Below are 22,322 nucleotides of genomic sequence, written 5' to 3'. Positions count from 1 at the left end.
TAAACACTAGTTTAAAGACAATAAAAGTAAATAATCTCAATGTTTTAAAATTTTACTCTGGCTTCACTCCCTGGGCAACAGGTTTTATTTATCCTGTTTACATTTTTTAAATGTGGCCGCCCACCAAAAAAGACTCAGGCCTTAGGACTTCCGGCTCCGAACTTAGGTCTTCGACAGTTCGAAGTTAATCGACATTCCGGAGCAAAATGTATCGGTTAATCGACATTCCGGAGCAAATATGCGCAATTCGCTGCAAAAAATAATAAGCGAATTGCCCATGGCTAGTGGGTTGAGAGAGCGAATTCGTGCACGTTTGTTTTTTTTTATTAAACAAATTGATAAATATACGAACAAACACATACAAATTTTAACAAAACATAGCAACCAAGCGAAAAGTGTCCATTGCGTTAAATATACGAATTGTGAGAGCCCTAACTAAGCAGCAACAAATTACACAGTTAACGAACGAAATAAGGCGAGTCGTGACAAGACCGGAGATAGAAAGAGTGAGAGCGAGCGAGAAAACGAGAACGAACGATAGAAAGAGAGCAAAGACAGCCGCATTTTACCCTGCAGTCTGCCCACACCTCCCTCTCTGTTTGGGTATTTTTTTCCATCAGCTAGTTGTAGTTGTGTGTGAAAAGAAAAGAATTTCCACAGATCTTACGCCGCATAATCCATAGATATATACAGCACCCGGACACGACGACGACGACTACGAAAATGTTAATAAACCTAAAGGTGAAGACTTTGGATGCCCGTACCCACGAATTCAGCATCGACAATGAGGTAATTTTTGAGGTTGTCCGTCCAGAAGATTCTCTAAGTCAAAAATCCAAGTCGATATGTGGAAACATACAATGATATTTTCGCTTATATATCTTTTATAGCTTACCATTCGTCAGTTCAAGGACCAAATAGCAGAGAAGACCAACATTGCGGCAGAGAATCAGCGCATTATATACCAGGGGCGTGTACTAGCCGACGACAAGCAGGTGAAGGAATACGGTGAGTCATATGATTGCATTGTTTTGCGGCAGTTGGATGCAATTCAGCCAAATCCGATTATTTATGTACCTCTTCCAGATGTCGATGGTAAGGTATTGCATGTAGCCGAACGTCCGCCCTTCTCGCAGCGTGGCGCTAATTATCGCAACAATGATGAACCTATGCGAACCTTTCGCAACGTGTCACGACCCACACCTGGCGCAATGCGTACACAGCCCTATTTTCGTGCGCTAGATGGTATGCTGGTGGGCACAATGGCCATACCAGTTAACAATCACAGTCCAGCGGCCGGGGTAAGTATTTCCCTACCTTCCTTCGGATGCTTATTTAAAGAAATTTATTTTGCAGGCCCGCACAACTCCTCCAAATCGTTTTCCCAACTCGTCGTCCTTCTGCATTAACCGCATCACAGTGGCTCTCCACATGATTGATTGTGTCAATAATATAGCCGCCTATCTAGAGAATCCTGCCGTTGGCCTCAACAATCAATCCTTAGACATTTTACAGCGCGGTCGCTGGTCAATGGAATCGACTGTGGTTGAGGTTGGTGTCTCATCCACTGACCTGCCACGCAACAACAACATCATCGATATGGTCCAGGATGCCGTAAATGCAGCTCTCTCGCGTGGCACAAACGGTCGTAACTATACGGTGGTGCAATTGCCCACCGTGTACACCAATGAGAGCGGAGAAACAACTCAGCAGCGTGGAAGTGAGATTGACGGTGAAGGTGGTCTTGGAGCCTTGGTAGGAGCAGGTAGCGACAGTAGTGGCGAGACTACAGCTGCCGCTGTGATTATTGAAGATGTTATTGAAACAGACGATGAGGCAGCAGATGGTGCCTCAGATCGCTCGACCACACCAACTCCAGATGGCACCGATGCCGCTGATGCCATCGAAGGGGCCTTTGGTGGTGAACTAACAGGCACCAGCAGTTTAACAGCTCTAGATACAAATGCTTCCGGCTCTGCTTCGGCCGGCGCTGCAGCTTCCACTTCCGCCGCTGGCAGCCCGGCTGCCGATATGAATGTTAGCGGCATTGGTCCACGACGTCGCACAAGACCCCAGGTGCTAGCGAATGTTATACAAAATTATCGAAATGTTCAGAACCGCCTGGCGCCGTTTGTGCAACGTTATTATGAAATACTCGAACAGGATCCCGTTTTCGAGGAGAGTGTAAGTCAGATAAGTTACGTTTGCTTTAGTTTATTATAATTTTTCCCTATTGCCCCTACAGGATACAGCCGGCAGAGAGAGTGCTCAGCGAATTTTTGATCGAGTTTCTGAAGCTTTTCATTACCTATCCCATGCGCAGCATGCCATATCGGATCTGATGCTGGATCTGTCACAGTCTGGCCCCCCGTGTGCTCACATGTCGACCCATTCTGGTGGAGCAAAGTGGTTACATACGATCCAACAACATTTTTGCACCAAATTTAGTGCCCTCACCACTGGCAGAGCTCATACCAAACAGAAATCCAAATGGTGGTGGCCTTACCAGTGCTCAGCAGCTTTTGGGGACTTTATCCGAGCCCACACCGCCATCAACTTCAGCGATTGTTGCTGTTCCTCCATCAGCTGCTTCGACTGTGACTGCGAGTACAGCTAGCAATCCTTTTCAAGATGCTGCAGTTCGTGCAAATGTGGAAGCTGCAGCTGCAACCTTTGCTCAAGCTGCTCTATCCAATAATGGCGGCACAGGGGAGCCAACTAGATCCGATAACATTTTTTCACAGCATTTAGCGGCTGCCTTGACCAATGAAGTTATGAACACTATCACTAACGTATCGACAATGGCACAAGCAGGAGCCCATTCGAATAATGAATCAAGAGATGCCTTGACCCGTGCCACAGTAGATAGAGTGAGAGCAGCTGATCGTCGTCTATTGAATGACAATGTCGAAGATCCTGTCGATGAACCAATGGTGGCTCCTTCCAATGTCTCTGGCTCGGCTAGTACCACACAGTCCCCACAGCAGCCCCAGCAACCGCCACGTCCCGAAATGGGTGAGTAACAATGTGTCCCACCATTAAATGAGACAAAGTCGATGCCGAACCGCTGTTCTTCATTCCTTGTCGATTTTCTAGATAACACAGAGCAACGAGCAGTCCCAAGGCTGCGCCTTTATATGCCCGTGCCCTTGCCACCGCCCAGTAGGTTTTTTTCTGCCTTTTGAGTTCAAAGCTTTCCATAATTTCACGCGCATTTAACTTGCATTCGTATTTCATTCGACTTGCCATGTTGTTATCTTTGTTGTTCTTTAATTTTGTTGGTTTCGTTAAATTTTACCAAGATCCCAATGCCATTCTCGTTGACCAAGCTGCCCGTTGTTTATTTATTGCTAATTCTTTTGCCTGAGATAAATAAATGCTAATCCTTTGTGCCTACTTGCAGATCCTCAAGTGCAAATGGCGCGTCTCATTCAAGCTGTTGTCAATAGTTCCACCAATGATGGTGATGTCCGTGTAGAATTCAATTCTCCCAACATTATGTCAATTAACCTGCCGGTACATGTTATGACTGCTGCAGTACGCCCTGCTTCGGCTGGAGCTTTGGCCACTGGTGCTTCACCGACAGCCACAGCTACGACTACCGCGGGAGCATCACCAGCTCCCCCCAATGACATTCAATCGCGAACAGCGGCCAGAATTGGAGAACTATTCGCCAATGTCCTTCCGGCACCAAATGCCAACGCTGCTTCTACTACTGCATCGACAAATGCTTCTGGTGCCGGTGCGAGTGCTGGGGCATCTTCAACCTCTACTGGACGTGACCAACGGGCGGCCAATACATTACCGACAACAGCCACCCAAACACGTTCAACATCACGGCCCCAGATACAGCTTGGAGGCAATAACAATTGGGGCGGACGCATTGCACCCACACATACGGCTTTCGATCGCTTTTTGCCCTGCAATAGTCATCATATTCGTGAACCGGAGCTGCTTGCTCAACATAATAATAATAATAACAACAATAATAATAACCGCAGCACAACAAACGCAGCAACAGCGCAGCCACCGCCGTTGTCGTCTTCTTTGTCAACACCTGGAACAGGCGTTGGAATAGCAGGAATTCCAGTGATGGCAACTACATCACAACCACTGACCGGACCTATATTTGCTGCTGCAGCTGCGGCCGCTGCCGCCACTGGTGCTCCAGGCCATCGTGGTGAGTATGCGAATTGGGGGACTGGAGGATTGGTTAAGGTGTTTTATTACCGTTAGGCACTGCCAAAACTACGTTGCACGCACGCTTCTTCTCATCCTCATTTACCCTCAATTAACAGAGATGGAAACCAATGTTCAAAATGTTGTACTTACTGCGACTCTTCTACAAGTCGTGAGAATTCCATTTTCCCAACCAGCGGAAACTCAACTCAAATTCAAGTCCGGTTTATGTCTGCAAGTTTCAAGGGAAGCCAATTCTTAATTCAATTCTATGTATAACATGCTCGATAATTTTGTCGAACTTCTGGTTTCCACCTCTGACCATCTTAATTTGCATTTTATCCGTATCATCATCTAGTCATCGCTAATCGCATTCAACGCGGCAACGCCGGCGGTAATACTGTACGCTCGTCATTGGGCCGCCATCGTCATAATCTCGCCAATAGTGAGAGCGGAAGCGGCGGCCATCAGGCCATCTCGGCGATACAGCAAGCGGCTTCCTTCGTTGGTCGTGGCAGCACCAATGGGGGCATGCCGAGTCATCGGCGTTTGCGCCCCACGTCAGTATCATCGGCCATAAATCGTGAGTGGCTTGCGACTCGTGTGGCCTTCGTTGGTGGTGGCACCATCAATGCAGGTGTGGCGCCCGCCCGCCGCGGCCGTGCACCGGGCATGCGAACAATGCAAAACACCAGCCGCTTATCCCGACAATTTCGCACTATATTCGCTAACCTTTTTAATAATCTGAGAAATAATGCGCAAACAGCTTCGGCAGGCGGCGCGAACGGCGCCGAAGGATTAACTACGTCAACTACTGTTGGTGGTCTGATCGGTGTCAATACTGCCAATGCATCAGGCAGCCCATCGATCATCGCCACCCACAGCCCCCCTCACGGCGCCGGCTTTAACTACGGGAACCCCAACAGGATCAACAGGAGAAGCACCAACAGCGACAAACGCCTCTGTATTATCACAGTTGGGCGAAGGAACTGCAGGAACAACAGACGAGGCGATAAATCAATTTAACGAAATGACCAGTTTACGTGCCCAGGTGCGCACCTTTCTCTATGGCAGCTTGTTTCGGGGTGAAACGATTAACGAGCAAACGATTCCCAGAGCCATTACCCGTGCCCTTAATTGGTTTGACGACAGTCTGATCTATTTGCCGCAATATGAACGACCGGAATACAATTCCCGCCTCTCTGTATACAATATCGTTGACCAAAGTTTGCGCCTTGTTTTTGAACTGTGTAGTGGTGGTGGTCCTTATACATCACAAGGTGGATTGGAAGCGGCACAGTTTGAGCAGCGCTTTAAACACATCTGTGACCAGTTTCGGAAACGACTCTACAGTGTGCTTTTCCTGTGCTTGGGTAGTACCAATGCAGAATTATATTGGCGCCAACTTATGCGGCTATTATGTGTTCCATTGAGGTCCAGTAAGTTGATTGACCATCTACTAGACGAACGACTGGTTTCTAATAGCGTTTTTCTTCCTAGATTTTCATAATGAAGCCTTGCAGTTTTTGTGCATCTACATCGATCCGACAATTCCATCTCAGCCAGATACTGTAGATGCTCAACAGTTCCTTGTCCTGCGCAGTGGGATACCGCCTTCAGCCTTACAGACAGATGTGAGTATACTCGAAACATCAAGGACTCAAATGCAATTAAGAGCAATGAATTGTTACAGCAACAACATCCGCTCGACACTGATATCGAAATGATTGACATTGGCGCAAGTAGCAGCAACACGGATACGGAACCACCTCTGCCTTCGGTAACTGTTGGCGCCGAACCATGGCACATAAATTTCCCTAGTGAATGGTTACCTGCAATAACTCGTGACTTGCAAACACAGAATGAGGTAGGGCGGACGGAAACTTAATTGCTCGTAAAAAAGTAACTGAGAGTACGAGAATGAGCAAGACGGCAGAGATTTGCCAAGAAAGAAAGAAAAAGTCCATGTGCGATAAAAGAAAAAACTACACATTTGGTTTATTTTTGGATTTGAAATATGATTAATTTAACTTACACCTTATATATTTTTGTATTTTCCTTCTCCTAGCAAAATCGCTCCCAGCCGCCTTACTCTGATGCCTACATATGTGGAATGTCGGCCAAGCGCCGCAAGGTTATACAAGCGGAGAAGCCCACACCGACGGTTGAGTGTTTTATAGCAAGCGGTGTGCAGAGGGCCATGCACGGTGCTGGAGTTATTTCGGGCAATGCATCGGCCAGCTCAAGTTCCTCTATTAGCCCAGACGCTGTGATTGATGCCATTGCCAATGATGCTGGCGTCCACGCCACATACACAGAGGCCTTGCGTACTAGTACCCGCGAGCGGATCAAGCAGGACGTTGACTATAGTCCCAGCAAATATCCACAGATTGCCAAGTTCACCGAGCAGAAGTAGTGTGGGGCAGAGAGACGAGGCGATCACCACTTAGTGCTTGTTGTACATTTAACTTTAAAACAAAACAAACATTTGTATTTAATTTAGTTAAGATAAGTCGTGTTTAAAGTCAGGCATTCGTAACGAAACAAATATTATTTTCCCCTCTCAGTCAGCATGCGATTTAGAGCGGTTTAGAATACACACACACCTATTATACAGATTCATATAGAAATCGAATCAAGTTGATAAAAAAATAATAATTATTAATGTAATCCATATTTGTTTCTTTACGGATGTCTTGCTTAAAGCGAGAGAAGGACGAAGAGAAGAAGGTGACAGCCAATTGCAAGAAAGGCATGGACACGTAACAAGGATAAAAAAAGATAAAAAAAACTAGAAGAGTTACATAAGATGTGCAAATATCACAGGAATGCTAGCAAATGCTTCTGTTACATATACATATAGGAGTCTATACACACATACACACACATATGGGAATATATATTTATATATGTACATATATATTCGAAGTTACTTCCACATATAATCTATATATATGATATATATTCGAAGTTACTTCTACAAACAATCTATATATATGATATATATTCACATACTATATTGAAAACACCAATTTTCGACACAACGTTACCCTTTTTATATATATATGTACATATATAGAATGCAATTCGGTGCAAATGGCATAAAGCCCACACACGATGATGATTTAATTGAATTTTGGCGATGGCGTCTTCAGGTCGGATGACGCAGTGACCACCAGAAAGCAATAGACAACAGAGCCATGACGACAGCCGCCACATTCCAGCCGAAACGAAAAAAATCAATGAAGTATTTTCGAACGATTTGCCCATTGACGTGAGCTTTGATGGCACATGATTGCTATTGATGGAATTGGAATTGGGATAAGGAATTTTTGCAGTCTTTCGAGTGGATAATTATGAATTACAATAACAAGCAACAACCAACAAACAGACAGGCGGACACTATTAGAGACGAGTCAGCAACAAAAACAGAAACAACAACAACAACCAACTATTATAAGCCTAAAAATCGTCATATTCACATGACATGATCGACGCCGCGTCGCATTGGCATCATCACAATCATCTATCCGTTTATAAAACACCGTGGAATGCCAAGCCTACGCTGCTCTCCTTCTTCTCGTTGTTGATTGTTGTTGGTGATGTTGTTGTTGCAATCAAAACACGAAAATCTGTCACATGAAAATTGTTCACAATATTTATGTGCAGAATCTAAAAAAGAAAAGAAGAAATAAACATATATATACATATGTATGTATGTATATATATATATATGGAAATGGAAATAAGAAAGGCAAACAAAAACAGCAGCAACAACAACAACAAGGAGAAATGAAAAAAAAAAATGTGTACCAATAAATATTAATTATTAATATTTTCCCCTGCTTATTTTCGTCCATAATTTGTTGTGTGTGATTGAATTTGTTTATAAATAGCCTGGCTACGTAATCGATTACATATAATTTTGACAACACTATTTAACAAAACATTCAAATCAACTCATTGGCTCCATCAAAGAAACCAAAAAGCTCATCCTACACACTCGCACATAATTCTACCCACACCATGAACAATGAGATTACATAAAAAGGTATGTAATCCATTTCATCTGTCTACACGAATCATTTACCTATCGAATCATCTATGTTTCAGCAAAGATATGTACTTTATTTGATGGGGATGGATTGATGCATCCTGGTGGTGATGGCTGGTGAATTTTATTTCATATTTCTTTTTTGTTTTTTGGTAAGTTTCAGTTGCTTTTTCCCAAATCATCATTTACTTTTAGAATATGAAGATGTGTATTGTTTTACTATACTAGTACTATAGATATTCTTGGACTATATAATGATTAACCAATTTGATCTGCAAATATGATTGCAATAGGTTTTTATGTTGGTATAGACTCATTTTTCCTAATTTATTTACTCAATATGTGTTTTGTCCCTTTGCTGAGGAGAACTAAGCAATATTTCCATTTGGTTACTTCTTCTCTATATGTTCATGAACAATACAATCCAGGCTTTGTTGATAACAAAGGCAAGAATAATGGGAAGCTGCTTTTCAAATGATAGAAGAGTCTTTGATACTTGGCTTAGATTAGAGCCTTATCATCAAAGTATAAACTTCTTGTTATCTGATCTTACATGTATTTCAATCGTACGTAACATATCTGATTCACAATCTCTAATCATAGATGGAATTTTGCATTGTCTTATTCGAAATACGTTCTCAAACAAATTTCTTTCCAATGAAATGGTATATATACTTTTTTCAATATCTATATGTACATATGTATGTATGCAATATTTTTAAAGAGAGTTCTGAGGTTAATACAAAATTTATAGTTTGTGTTGCAGTGTAATTTGTGATTCATACTATTAGAAAGAATCTAAGAAAATAACACACATATTAAAAACTATATTTTCTTGGAACTTTCTCAATTGACAAAGGTAAAGAAAGAAAAATTTATAGATATACAGTGGCTACAACTTAAGAGAGATAGTAAAAATCTAACGTCATTTAATTAGAAAATTAAGATATGTTTGCTTTGCCTTTTCGTGGAATAGAAATCAAAAAAATGTTTAGTAATTTATAAAGATTTTTGTGAAAAAAGAACTTAAAGTTGTTCATTAAGTTAATTTGCAGTTAAGTGAAAGTTTAATTCAAAACTGATGAAGGATGGGAATTTCCATAATTTTTCTTGTAAAATCTTATAGGCAAAAGTTGGAGTGAAAGTAGACAATGTAATTAGAAAATGAGAATATTCTATCAAATCATTTTGGATATAGCTTTTGGGTAGGGTAGAAGATGTTCCATAGATATTTGAAATATATTAGTTTAATTTTATCGCTTTGTTTGAGTTGAAATTCGAGTATACAATTTAGAAATTAACTTATGAAATGGCGAAAATTCAAGCAACTGCAAATTAATTATGTAAATTCAAATCTGCATAAAGAGAGAGAGAGGGAGAAAATTTGTTGTTTAGTGTAATCGATGCAACTGTATTTGTATATTATTAATGTTAAAAATAACCATGCCAAGGCTGCGGAGGCGGAGTTGTCACCAAGCAGCAGAGAAATTACCACTTCCACTTGCAACAGCAGCAGTGGCAGCAGCAGCAGTGGCAAGTTCCCTACATCACATCACATGATGATTAATTGCATACCCCAAGAGTAGAAGAGAGCAGGAGCCATCAACGAAAGAGACGACCATCATGATCATCATTAACATGATCATCATGAGCAGGCATTGGCACGCGCATTTTGGTCTGGGATCTTCTGGGATGTGGATGTGAATGTGGACCCAGGGGGAATGCATGGAATTCGCAGCATACAAGGCATTTAAGAGGCTTTGGTTAATTATGTATGCGCCAGAACTTTAAAATAAATTAAAGCTGCGGACTTTGATGCATGGCCCATGGATGGGGCTGGCGCCAATGGAAAATTTTCATTAACCATGGGACTGCAATAATGGTGCACACACACACACACACACACACACGCGCACACAATAACACACGCAGAAGCACAGAAACAGGCCCCGAAACCAAATGCCAATGACAGATTGATAAGAAAAAGTTTTGCACTAATTATCTTGGCCAATATTTGCATTAACAATCAATAATCATAACAAGAAGACCAAGCCAAGCCGGCATCAAGCCAACAATTTCCATTCAATTAGCAGCAATGTGCAGCGCCATTAAGTAAAATCTCTGGGATCTCTCCGCCCCACCCATTCATTGGAATAGAATGTCATAATTAAAAACATTTCTCGGTGATTTCTTCTACAAGATTATTGTTAAAACGCATGTTTTCAGTTGCTGCACACACACTCTCAAAGATTTCCATGTGAAGGACAATTTATCATCAGAGATAGAGACCATGTGTGTGTGTGTGCACACATGATGATGATAATGATGCCCCCCATACATAGATCAATGTTGAGTGCAACTCCCAGAATCTTTCGCTCAAAGGGGGCATCTCAGGCAGCAATGGAACTGGCACTGGCACGCACAACAACGCAGCCGGCATCGGAATCTCAGCATCAACAACAGCAACGGCGCCGGCATATTGAGATTGAGATTGATGCCTGGCGCCGTCCAACAACTCGTAGCCAGGCAGCAGGAACACATGTAATTGAGTGTTGTGGACAATTACACGAGTGCGCCTACTAGGTAGGCCAAAAAAAAGAAGACAAGAGAAACACAACACACATACATACACAAATACACACAAGTTTTGCATCTAGTTACTACCAAAAACGCGCTCAAAGTTCTCGCAAAGAGTAAGAGACAGAATCAACTAATACTATACACAACGACGACAATCAACCAACCAACCAACCAACCAATCGACCGACCCGACAGACAGACCGACACAAGTAATGAAGAACGAAGATGTTGCTGCTGTTGCCGTTGTCGTTGCTGTTGCTGTTGTCGTTGCTGTTGTCGTTGTTGTCTCTCAAGCAGTAGCAGAGACGCCAGCAGCAGCACCCATCACAATAACAACATCAACAACAACACCAACAGATGGCGGATCGATCCTCAGCGATTTCATTCCCCATTCCCAGTCGCAAACGGACCGTGTTGGAATAAAGACGTGATCATCGGGCTAACCCCAACAACATATATATAATTACATATATAAAACATATGTAGATAGGAATCTCATCTCAAACATCCCAATCTCAAATACTTCGCGCTAATTTCGAAAGAAAAAGAAATCAAAAGAATCAAAATATATATATATTAAATATATATTTGTTTTTTTTTTTTTTTTTGGTTTTTTTTTTACTTTTTGTTTGGTTTTCCCCAAAAATATTTGAATGTTCTTTTTTTTCATATATAGTACTTCTATATAAAGAGACTGAGCCCTAGAGCTAGGCCAGGCCAGCTCAAAGATTGGAGTAGCGCGCAAAAATCGAAACCAAAAAAAAAAAAAAAAAAAAACCAAACCTAGCGGAACAATCTATATACTTATGTATATACACATATTGGTATATATATATACATATATTGAAATTTGATACCATTCTTTGCGTGGAAAGTGAGCAATTTTCAAAGGAAAAGACACATAAGTATGGAAACTCCCATAAGTATGCACATATGTGAATACTAGTGTTTCGTTTCGGTGTGTGTGTTTCGTTTTTCCTCTTGTGTTGGTGGTGTTGTTGTTGTTGTTGTTTCCGGAAAACAACAACCATCATCCGAGGAGACATTCAAGAAGCAGCAGCAGCAGCAGAAGAAGAAGAAGGCGCACAAAAAATCCGTGTTTACAGTACATAAGACGCCGTGCAACGAAGCGGAGTGTGTTGTGTGTGCAGCTCAAAACGAAAAAACCGAAAACGAATAAAACAAAAAAAAAGAAAAGAAGTAAAAACCAAAGTTATTTTTTTCCGGTGAATGGTGAAAATTTGAAAATTGAGAATCCAATTTTGTGTATTTTAGTGCGAGTGACATTACCTTTTTTTCTGTGGCTTGTTAACAATTGATTGACTGATTGATTGATTGATTGATTGACGCAAATATGACTTCATTAGTTTATACCGTTTTCCACATTGCCACACTGCATTGCTCGGTGCGGCCAGAAATCTCGCCTTGCACATGCGAAACGGGCAAATCGATGAATCATGTGGAACTCTCGTGCGAGAAGCTCGAATCCTTTAATGCGGTTGTCGATAGCTTGGCCAATAAGCTGAATCCGGATCTAAATATTGAATTGAAAATAACCCATTCCCAGCTCGATGATTTGGAGATGAGATCGTTTACGGATATGAATTTCAATTTATACAAGCTGCGAATGCAATGGAATGAATTAAGGTACATCAACAAAACAAATGAATATATTGGATTGAGATCGATATTTCATTGTGGGTAGGAGAAAGCATTAAGCAGACATAAGCCAAGTAGTGGGTTTTATTTTCATTGTCGAAATCGAAACAGAATTTTCCGCTTGCTGGCCATATCAATTTACGTTCCTTAAACCCAATAAAGAAGAAAAATAACGTTCGAATCAAACCGAAAAAAAAAACAATCAAGAAAAACAAATTATACATTATGCATTCTCGGTATTTATGTAAAACAAGAAAAGTGCTTACAGCAGCAGCCAACTCATCCTCCTCCTCCTCCTTCTGCCCCTTCTCCTATTCAAGTAAATAGATACTAAAACAATAATAATTACAATTTTGTTTACGTCAAAAAGCATTTGCTTATTATCATTTATTGGGACAAATTGATATGCAGATGAAGCTGGAGATGCAGATGCACATCCATCCACACAGTCAAAGCCAAGTCATAATTATAATTTAATTTTTCAATTAGCAAAATTTAAAGTCTCCCGGCTCTGTGGTATACTAGAACCAGAGACAGAGCCAGAGCCAGGGCTCGATCAGCTTGATTTTTACCAAGAACAAACAAACAAAACAAAAAATGAACCTGAAATTGATACAAATTACGAAATATAAGTACATGACTCCGGTTCCCCGATTCCGATCTCTATCATAATAATAATAATGCCAACAACTAAACTAAACATCTATCTCTATCTCCCTTTCACTCACACTCAAAGGTGCTATGGTGGAGCCCCACCATTTCGATTTTTTATTTGTATTTTGTTGTTGTAGGTTTTTTTTTTTTTTTAAATTGATAATTGAAACGAGATGAGAAGAATTGAATGTGGCTTATCAATTGCTATATAAAGTGCTAGAGGTATATAAGAAGTATATTCAATAATTTCATCTGCTCTTTCATATAACACACACACACACACACACGTACACACACACACATATATGCACTACACTTAAAGCATTTATAAAAGGAAAAGGAAAGAGGAGCAGAAGGAGGAACTCATAAATATAATAAGAAAAGAAATTGATTATCGCAATATTATTTATTGAAATCGATTTTCAGCGAGGGAGTCAATCGCGCGGGGTAATTTGTGTGTGCACGTTTTCCAACTTGGACTCTGAATGAATTTCAATTGTACTTTACTTTTGTTTTTGCATTCAATACTAAGTACAGATATATGTATATATATATGTATATATATGTACCTATATATACTTATGTATATTGCAATTATAATTATAAATATTGTCATCCCATTTATAAGCGCACACACTGTGTGTCTATATGTATCTGTATCTCTGTAGTATACTATGTAGAGAGATGGCCATTCAAGCCTATTTCATAAGCGCCTGTACCGGGGTTCATTGATATTTGACTTCGCTGCTTGGGATGTGAATAACAACAAAATAATAACAATTCAATTCGATACGGGTCTTAAAAAACAAAAACGAAATGTGTCAAGATCCAATCCCCAATTCATACAAAGAAGTCATTTCATCATATAGACACACACACACACACACACACACACTCTCAAATATGTATATATAAATCTCTGTACTATATATCTCAGTTTTTGCCAACCATCGATTGCATTTCCATCTCATTGTAGATGACAAACAGAGACAATATGTAAAAGTGAATGATTTAATTATTTCAGTTAATCGAATCAGTTTCTCAATCTTTCACCTCCTCCTCCTTCTCCTTCTACTCCCCCATCTACTGTGCTCATCGTCATCGGCATCATCAACATGATACTCTCCTCCCCTGTCTCACTGCCGAGCTCTTCCCCGCTCTACTACTACTACTCCTCCTCTTCACTTTTTTACATTGATGTCAATTTATAATAATTGACCTATTGCCTTAATATCGCGCTCTGACCAAATCATACCAGCCATACCGACCAGAGCCAGAGCCAAGTCAGGAAAAATACCGCTATTGCATGGTTCTTCTTAGTGTGTGTGTGTTGCGTGTGTGTGTGTGTATGAATATAGTCGCCATCGTCATATCAGTAACGCGTGGCATTTCCAACTGTCTGTGATTCAGGCGTGATCAATTCGAACAAAAAATCCCTCCTATGAGCCCACAAAATGAGTTAACAAAATTTCGAATTTTAAAAATCCAAAAATCTATACACCAAATATGCTCTCATACCACTAAAGTTTTGTAACAAAATTGTTATTGAGAACTTTATTTCGGGGAAAATTATGTGGTCAACATTCATTTCATTTGATTTCATGGCTTTGTTATTATTGTGTAGAAATTATATTCAGGTAAATCGGTTTTATTGGTAAATCAATTTCAGGACTAAGATATCGAAATATTTCTAAGGTTTTATTTACCATAACAAGAAGACGTTTTAAAAGCCCATTAATGGATAAAATTCAATTAGAAACGAGAATGAGAAAAGATTCAAAAGTGGTCAAAATGTCGAAATGTTCTTCTAAGAAAACTCTGAGAAAATCCCATTTTTACATAAAATTGTTAGGAAATAATTTGAAATATTTCTTATTTTGAACTCTGATTAACCGTGAGAACTCTCTTAATAGCATGGGCATGAAGTGTGAAGTGTCTCTTTTCGAAACAGAGTTTTTGGGTTTTTTTAAATTGGCAGATATGAAAACTGGAAAGTGATTAATACTTATTGAATCACAGAGCATCCTTACATTTAAAAACCAAAATAATTCGTCGATTGAAGGTTACAATGAAGATTATTTCCATAGGCAAAATGGTAAGCCGTTTGTCTATGTAGTTCTATCATCAGTATCTGCTAGAGAATGTCGAAATTGCAAAGGTCATATCTCATATTCTAAAACCAGTTGAGAATTACAACTCTGTTAATTGAAAAATGGCAAATTTAAGCTCTGATCATTAATTTCAAACTTATTCGAACAAAATTGTATTTATTCTAATCTAGTATCTGTCTGAAACGTATAAGAGTTGCTTTACTCATAATTATAAGTCTAAACCAAATAAATCAAGTACATGAGCGATTCCTATTAACCAGAGATGATGATGCGGGGATTCTGATAAGAACAGGCATTACTTTTTCTTTTTTTAATGTTATTTACTTATTCGTAATAATCTTTCATGCACACTTTGAGTTTGTTTTTTTTTTTATTTCTTCTTTTTTTTTATAGCTGGCGCCAAAATAATAAACTCAATTTTTATGATCGGGTTTTATGACCAGTTTGACAATCGGAATGTATTATATAAATGATTTGCGGCAACTATTGCCAGAGAGATTAAAAGAAATGTGTGTGTGTGTGTGTGTGTGTATGTGTGCGTGTGTGTAGAGTAGGGGAGAACTTGGGGCAGGACATTTTGAGATTCGAGATTTCATTTTGAAGAATGGGTTACATAGTATGATAATATAATGCATTTTCTCAGGCTGATAAGAAACTTTACCATACACTATCTCTTTCTCTCTCTCTTCGTCTTACCCTGTCTCATATTGACTTGTATATATGGCTATATGTTCAATCACTCGCTGATTTGTTTGAGGCTATTTTAATATTATTAATTTTATTATCAAATTGCAGCAGCTCGCTTAGCCCTGAGAAAGTGCGAAACGAAAGTGTTGACTGTGACTTTTCCCCCTTCTTTCTATCTCTCCGTCTCTCTGCTTCTCTCGTGAGTCTCTGATCTTGACAATTAATTATGATCGATAATTTATGTGATGTGATGTGATGATGTTCAGTTTGAATCATGGAATATTTTCAATTATGTCTGGACATGTCTGTCTTGATAACAAAAGTTCTATGGTAAAGGCAATCCCAGTTTACTAACAAAAAAAAAAAAAAAAACCAGAAGAAAAACACAATATAGTGGAATCAAATGTGAAAGTATACTCAGACAGACAGACATATATTTTGAGAAATATATTTTGTTATTATTATTTTTTTTTTGAATGGATGGATTCAACGTCAATAAACCCCAAACCCCCACAAAGTCGACCATCTAATAATGATTACTTCGAAATGGAATGTTCCGCAGTTGTTGTTGTTGCTGTTTTTATTATTATTTTTTTTTTTTTTGTTTTGGTTGTTATTGTTTTTACTCTCCGGGGTCAGTCAGCCTCAGGCAAAGTCTGTGTTTTTGTGGGTAGGTAGTGCTGGAGGAGGAGGAGCAACAGCAAATGGCGGTGCGAGGAGAAATTATGAGAAAAAACAGGCAGCCCAATTGAATTTTATTATTACGTTCAATCAATGATCAAGAGGGCAGTTTAGGTCGTGTGACAATTATATGTCTGACGTTAAGGAATTGTAGATATAGTCGGTGAGTCTTCCATGCATACAAACAGACAAATATGATATATGTATGTGCATATATAAAATGATCAATTCCTTTTCTGCATTAACTCCAGTTCATTATACATCATATAATCATCATCCTTCTAACAGCATCTACTTAAGGAAGGAGAGGGCCATCGCCTTTGGTTTTCTTTTTCTTTTTTTTGTTACATAATTCTGTTAGCTCTTCGCCTGCCTGGACGTGTGTCCCAGGTCCCCATTGCCATAGCTGGACCAGCTATCAATCATGATCTTGTGTCTCATCTAAAAATAGATACTGCCAATCAACAATCAGTCAGTCAGACGGTAGAAGCTCCACCGCCAGCTCACCAATAACGGGCGCCAAGGATGTCCAGTCCATGTCCCCATCCCAGTTCAATTGGATATGCAATTTACACGCCACAACAAGCCAGTCGGCCAGCCCAGTTCCCATCATGAATAATGCGTCAGTTTGGCGCCTCAATGGCGACAACTTAATAGCCCCCAATGAAGATCCCAACCTCCCATGCCTCTTCAGTTGCTTCTTGGCCACTGGCACCTGCTTTGCAGGAGATTGTGATGGGGGGACGGAAATGGTTATTTCTTTATTATGATCCAGTTTCATTGCTGGGGTTTATTGATTCCATCAATACAATATTATCAACTGCAAATTCTCAGGCTGTTTAACCAAACTAGAAACCAACAAATCATGGCTCAATTGCCAATCTCCATATTTATGTAAAAATCAATTTTCCCATTCGCTAAAATTTCCTTTTCAAACTTCGAACTATTATATCATATTTATTCTTAGACAGCAGCAGTTGGCAGTCGGTTAATTGGCTGATTGATTGACTGATAAATGTCCATCAAATGATGTGATTGCATTTGTCAGGTTTCGTTTATTTTCTTTGCTTATTTTGTTTATTATATTTTCTTACAAAGAAAATGTGGCCACAGATTGAGACCTTCCATTCCATGCAATTCTTTGGGTTTTCCGGGATTTCTTTTTGCGGCTCAATTTATTAAGAGATTGCTAATCGATTACTCGAATCAGTTGACTTACGAATGGTCTCTTTAATAGTTCTATAAAATAATGTTTTAATGAATGTGAAACTGCTTATAACGTTATCGGTTTATCTTGGATTCCAATCTGTTAAATGAAATTATTGTTCGTTCTTTATTTTTTTACACATTTTCACCTTAATATCAGCTATTTTTATTAATATTCAGTTTAAATTGTTGATCCTAACTAGACTTGAGACTAGACTAGATCTTCACTCCTGGGCGAAATGGGTGAACTTTGCCCACTAAAGTATGCAATGTGCCGGGAAAAATATTCATCCTGCAATCATATTCATCAAATCTCTTTGATAAATCTTGTAACTTAAAAAGTCTCTATTAACAATGTTTGCTTTAAAAATGAAATTCAAACCTTTTTTTATTTAGCATTTTAAAAATCGAATTCTTTGGCAGCTCATTGAATTCTTTTCTCCTGTTCCTAGCCATTGAGCTAAAAAATGTATCATATATTAGTGACTTTATTAAAACAATTTTGTAAATGTTGCTTTCTGCCATTTTGCATTAGTTTTTTTTTAAAGATAAATCTGCAATTAATCTATTCCGACTTTATTTACTTTTTTTCATTGCTTAAATTTGTTAAGTCATTGTTATTATATGCATACATATATTAAATTCTAAATATATTGCTGAGTTGTTGTTTTTGTTTATTGTTGTTTTGTCTAACAGTAAATGTATGTAAATTAGCAGTGATTACTGCTCAAATGAGAGCTTTAACATTAAGCTTATTCAGTTCTTGATTCGTGTGGATAGATTGTTCAATTGCCAAAAGTCTGTAAGACGTTTATGTCTAAAAGCAGAAGAAGTTAGTCTTCCAATCCTTTCAGATTCAATTTAAAATAGATTTCAAGGATTTAGGTGTAAAAGAATGATCCTTTGCTAGTCAAAAGTCTTGGCCAATGTAAGGAATGATTTTATCATTACCCCAATCTAATCCACTGGAAGAACAGGAGAAGCTACAAAGATCTGCAAAAGATTTGCTTTGAAATCGAAAAACTTTAGTCTCGACTTCTCCGATATGGAAACTAAAGTAAACATATCCTTTTGAAGCAATTTACGCTCTTTATAAGGTGGTTCGATATCTAAAACTGTATGAGATGTATTTCTGATTTGATTCGAATTCGTTTTTGATATTTGATGTTTGCATATTAAATTGTATAATGCAAAATCGGAATGATATTGCATAGAGTATGCGTTTAGTATACTACTCTAGTATAGGTAAAAATATGGTGGTATATGCGTCGCATACTCACTCACTCAGTCGTCAGACGATTCCCATTTGGATTCATTGCAAAATTTTGTATTTCTAATGGCATTTCTTGTATACTTTCCTATTTATAGATCGCTGCCCGAACTGCCATTCCGTGGGTTATCGAATGTCACCTACCTAAGCGTCGGTGACAACGAACTCGACGAGATTCCAAAGCATGTCTTGAACCATATGCCGCGACTGCTAACGCTGGACATTGGGCGATGTAACATACAGGCTGTGCAGCAGGAAGATTTCAAAGGCATACAGATGGTGACGAATCTCATATTACCGAGCAATAATATCAATCGATTGGATAGAGGATCGTTTCCGCTCAGTTTGCAGATATTGCATTTGGGTCGAAATCAGATAGAGTCGTTGAATGGGTCCCTGCACGAGTTGGATAAGCTGCAATCGCTGTTTATTAATGCGAACAACATCAGTAATCTGGATGGTGAGCTACCGGATGGCAGTATACTGAAGCTGCTAATGGCCCACAACAATCGATTGGAAAGGCTGCCGGCGAATATGGCGAAAATGATGAATTTGGAGACAATTCACTTGCATTTCAATCGTTTGCGTTCCTTTGATGGCGTCCTGAAGCATGCCAAATATCTGAATGAACTGTATGCCAATAACAATGAGCTGGAATACTTGGCCCAGGATGAGTTCCAGATGTGCGAACTAATGGAGACTCTGCACTTGGATTGTAATCATATACGCTCGCTGAACTCATCGTTGCACTCCATGGGCAAACTGAAGATTGCTAATTTCTCTTTTAACGAGATCGAAGAGTTCTCGATGGAGGAGCTGCACGGTTTGCGTTCGCTGAAGTTGCTCGATTTGTCTAATAATCGCATCCAACGTTTGATACCCAGTCGCAACAGCATCAAGGATTTGCCATTGCGCGATCTACATTTGGATAACAATCAAATAATCACTTTGGACTCTGCCCTGGCTGGCTTGGGCAATCTGCGTCTTTTGAATTTGCCCCACAACAAGCTAAAGTACATATTGCCCAGCGACTTTGAAGGCATGCATATATTGGAGTTACTGGATATGACTGGAAATCAATTGACCGAATTGAAACCATTGGAAAATGTAAGAAACGAGACAACTGAGTGGTTACCACTGGGGATTATAACTTTTTTTTTTGGTTTTGCAGACAATGCTGCCCAGTCTTAGGATCCTGAAGGTTGCCTTTAACAATATCACCAAACTGGAACGAGATTTTCATGGTCTGCCTGTCTTGTGTCAGGTTAATCTGACCAATAATCAGATAATGTCCATATCAAGCGAACTTGTTAGTAATACCCGCTGCAAGAATCACAATGTGGCTGGAAAACTGGAAATGTATCTGGATGGTGAGTGAGCAAAGGAATTCAAATCCACAAGCGTTCCCTTCCATAACCAACTGCTCTCCTATTTTAGACAATCCCATAATGTGTGAGGTGGGTCTCAATGAGATTTGTCGCCTAATGGCCGCCCAGGATGCACGTATACGAGGACGTTCGCAGTGCTTTGAGAATGACCAGGAGGTGTGCACAGTGTTGCCGATGCTTTACAAGATTGATTTGCCGCTGCTGGTAACCCAGTTAAATGAGAAGCAAATGATTGTGCCATCGCCGATTCTATTGCCACCGATAATAGCAACGTTGGGTCAGCCGATAATCAATCCAGTGATTTTAGCGCCACCACTGACCCTTGAGGTGACCACGACACCGGCTCCAATACCGTTTACAACGCCGGCTCCTCCAACTCCGGCAGCATCTGTTGTTCCGCCTGTGCTGCCAGCCGTGGAGTTGGAGAAGGAGCTTAATGAGACGGCAATAACTATGCCAGCTATCACGAATACGAATTCGACTACAGCAACAACAACATCGACCACGACAACAACTACAACAGCAGCGACAACGACAACGACAACAACTCTCCTCAGCCAGTTGGGAGCCACCGAAGTGGTAACCACCACAGCTCCCACCACCACCACAACCAGTGCGAGAACCCCGAAACCTAATGAAACCTTGCCTGTTATCCTGGACATTGAGGAGCCAACAAATTTAACACCCAATGTACCGGATCCTAATCGTAGCAACGACACAGGCAATGAAACTGCGGGGCTAAGCCCCAAGGAGCAACAGGAAGAGGAGGATGCGGTTGTATCCCCCGTGGATGTGGATGAACAACACCACGAGCAGGCACATGAGCGAGATCATGATCATGATTCAGTGGCCAAAACAGAGTATGAAACGGTGGAGTATATACCTAATCTGGTGCAGCCTGCCATGGCTGCGCCTACGCCACCGCCGCCAAGTAAAATGAATCTTCTCGAGGAGGATTCGGATTCAGTGTCCAATTCCGTGCACGAGGAATATCCGCATGCAGCACAGAGCTTGCAAATACCCGAGGAACCGCCCGAGGAGTAGAAGACGACACAGACAGGAGGGTAGGATTCAGTTCATGATCGCCGGAATTGGCTTGGTGGGCGGTGGGCAACGGGCTGAGCAGCATGCAAAGTGAAGGATCGCGAGAAAGAGAATTGGATTGTATGCTTTAAGTTAATTTAGTTTTTATGATTTATTTAAGCTGATGGCAAAAATCGAGCAGTTTTTGTTGAGTTATTATATTCAAATTCGAATTCATTTTGGCGGGGGGCGACAGGCATTTTGTATGATCGATCGACTAGTGCGTGTTGGAGCCTATATATATATATATATAAATATATATACATAACAAACTGTATACACAAACAAATACACATACATACATAAATACACATACACACACATATATATGTATATATATATATATATGTACGTTGAATATCTGAAAGTAGGTACTTAGCATTACAAAAATAAAAAACAAAAACAAAGACCAACAACAAGAAGAAAAAAATGCATCAAGCTAATGTTAAAGCAAACAAAAAACGAAACAGGAATCGAAATAAACAACAAAAACCACACACCCACACAAACATACACACACACACACACGCACAAACCGTAGAAACGCACATACACCATACACACACACACACACACACACAAACATATACATATATTGTTATCAGTTCGTTAACAAATGAAATTAGAGCTTAATTATATAAAGAAAATCAAAATAAATGTAAAATTTGAAAAATAAGTGCCAATTCGTTGGTAATCCTTAAAATAGCTTGGCAGCATGTCAGTTTTTTCGCTGCAAATTCAATTAATCAGCTTCCCATCTCAGCTAATTC

The 22,322-nt window shown here is 39.8% G+C and overlaps 2 protein-coding genes across 3 annotated transcripts; both read left to right on the top strand.

The window, feature by feature from the left end:
- The first annotated feature begins 271 nt into the window (after window positions 1–271).
- On the top strand, window positions 272–7,919 carry LOC137574203 (large proline-rich protein bag6). The gene is given in 11 exon segments (XM_068286370.1): window positions 272–789; window positions 891–1,008; window positions 1,087–1,301; window positions 1,357–2,184; window positions 2,246–2,365; window positions 2,367–3,015; window positions 3,404–4,184; window positions 5,218–5,618; window positions 5,680–5,813; window positions 5,873–6,046; window positions 6,248–7,919. Coding segments are annotated over 11 exon segments (3,834 nt in total). The 5' UTR covers window positions 272–723; the 3' UTR covers window positions 6,596–7,919.
- Window positions 7,920–8,041: 122 nt separating this feature from the next.
- On the top strand, window positions 8,042–22,228 carry ltl (larval translucida). 2 transcript variants are annotated; one of them, XM_068286327.1, is made up of 5 exons: window positions 8,042–8,230; window positions 8,293–8,385; window positions 19,180–20,188; window positions 20,253–20,451; window positions 20,519–22,228. In XM_068286327.1, the coding sequence occupies exons 3-5, from the start codon at window positions 19,280–19,282 to the stop codon at window positions 21,511–21,513; spliced, it is 2,103 nt and encodes a 700-aa protein (XP_068142428.1). In that variant the 5' UTR covers window positions 8,042–8,230; window positions 8,293–8,385; window positions 19,180–19,279; the 3' UTR covers window positions 21,514–22,228. The 2 variants fall into 2 exon arrangements, with proteins under 2 accessions (XP_068142428.1, XP_068142427.1); XM_068286326.1 differs by lacking the exons at window positions 8,042–8,230; window positions 8,293–8,385 and adding exons at window positions 11,235–11,295; window positions 11,490–12,460.
- Window positions 22,229–22,322: the final 94 nt, after the last annotated feature.

This window comes from Drosophila tropicalis, unplaced genomic scaffold, assembly GCF_018151085.1.
Source record: "Drosophila tropicalis isolate 14030-0801.00 unplaced genomic scaffold, ASM1815108v1 contig_443, whole genome shotgun sequence".
NCBI lineage: Eukaryota > Metazoa > Arthropoda > Insecta > Diptera > Drosophilidae > Drosophila > Drosophila tropicalis.
This window is presented reverse-complemented; position numbering and strand designations above follow the sequence as displayed.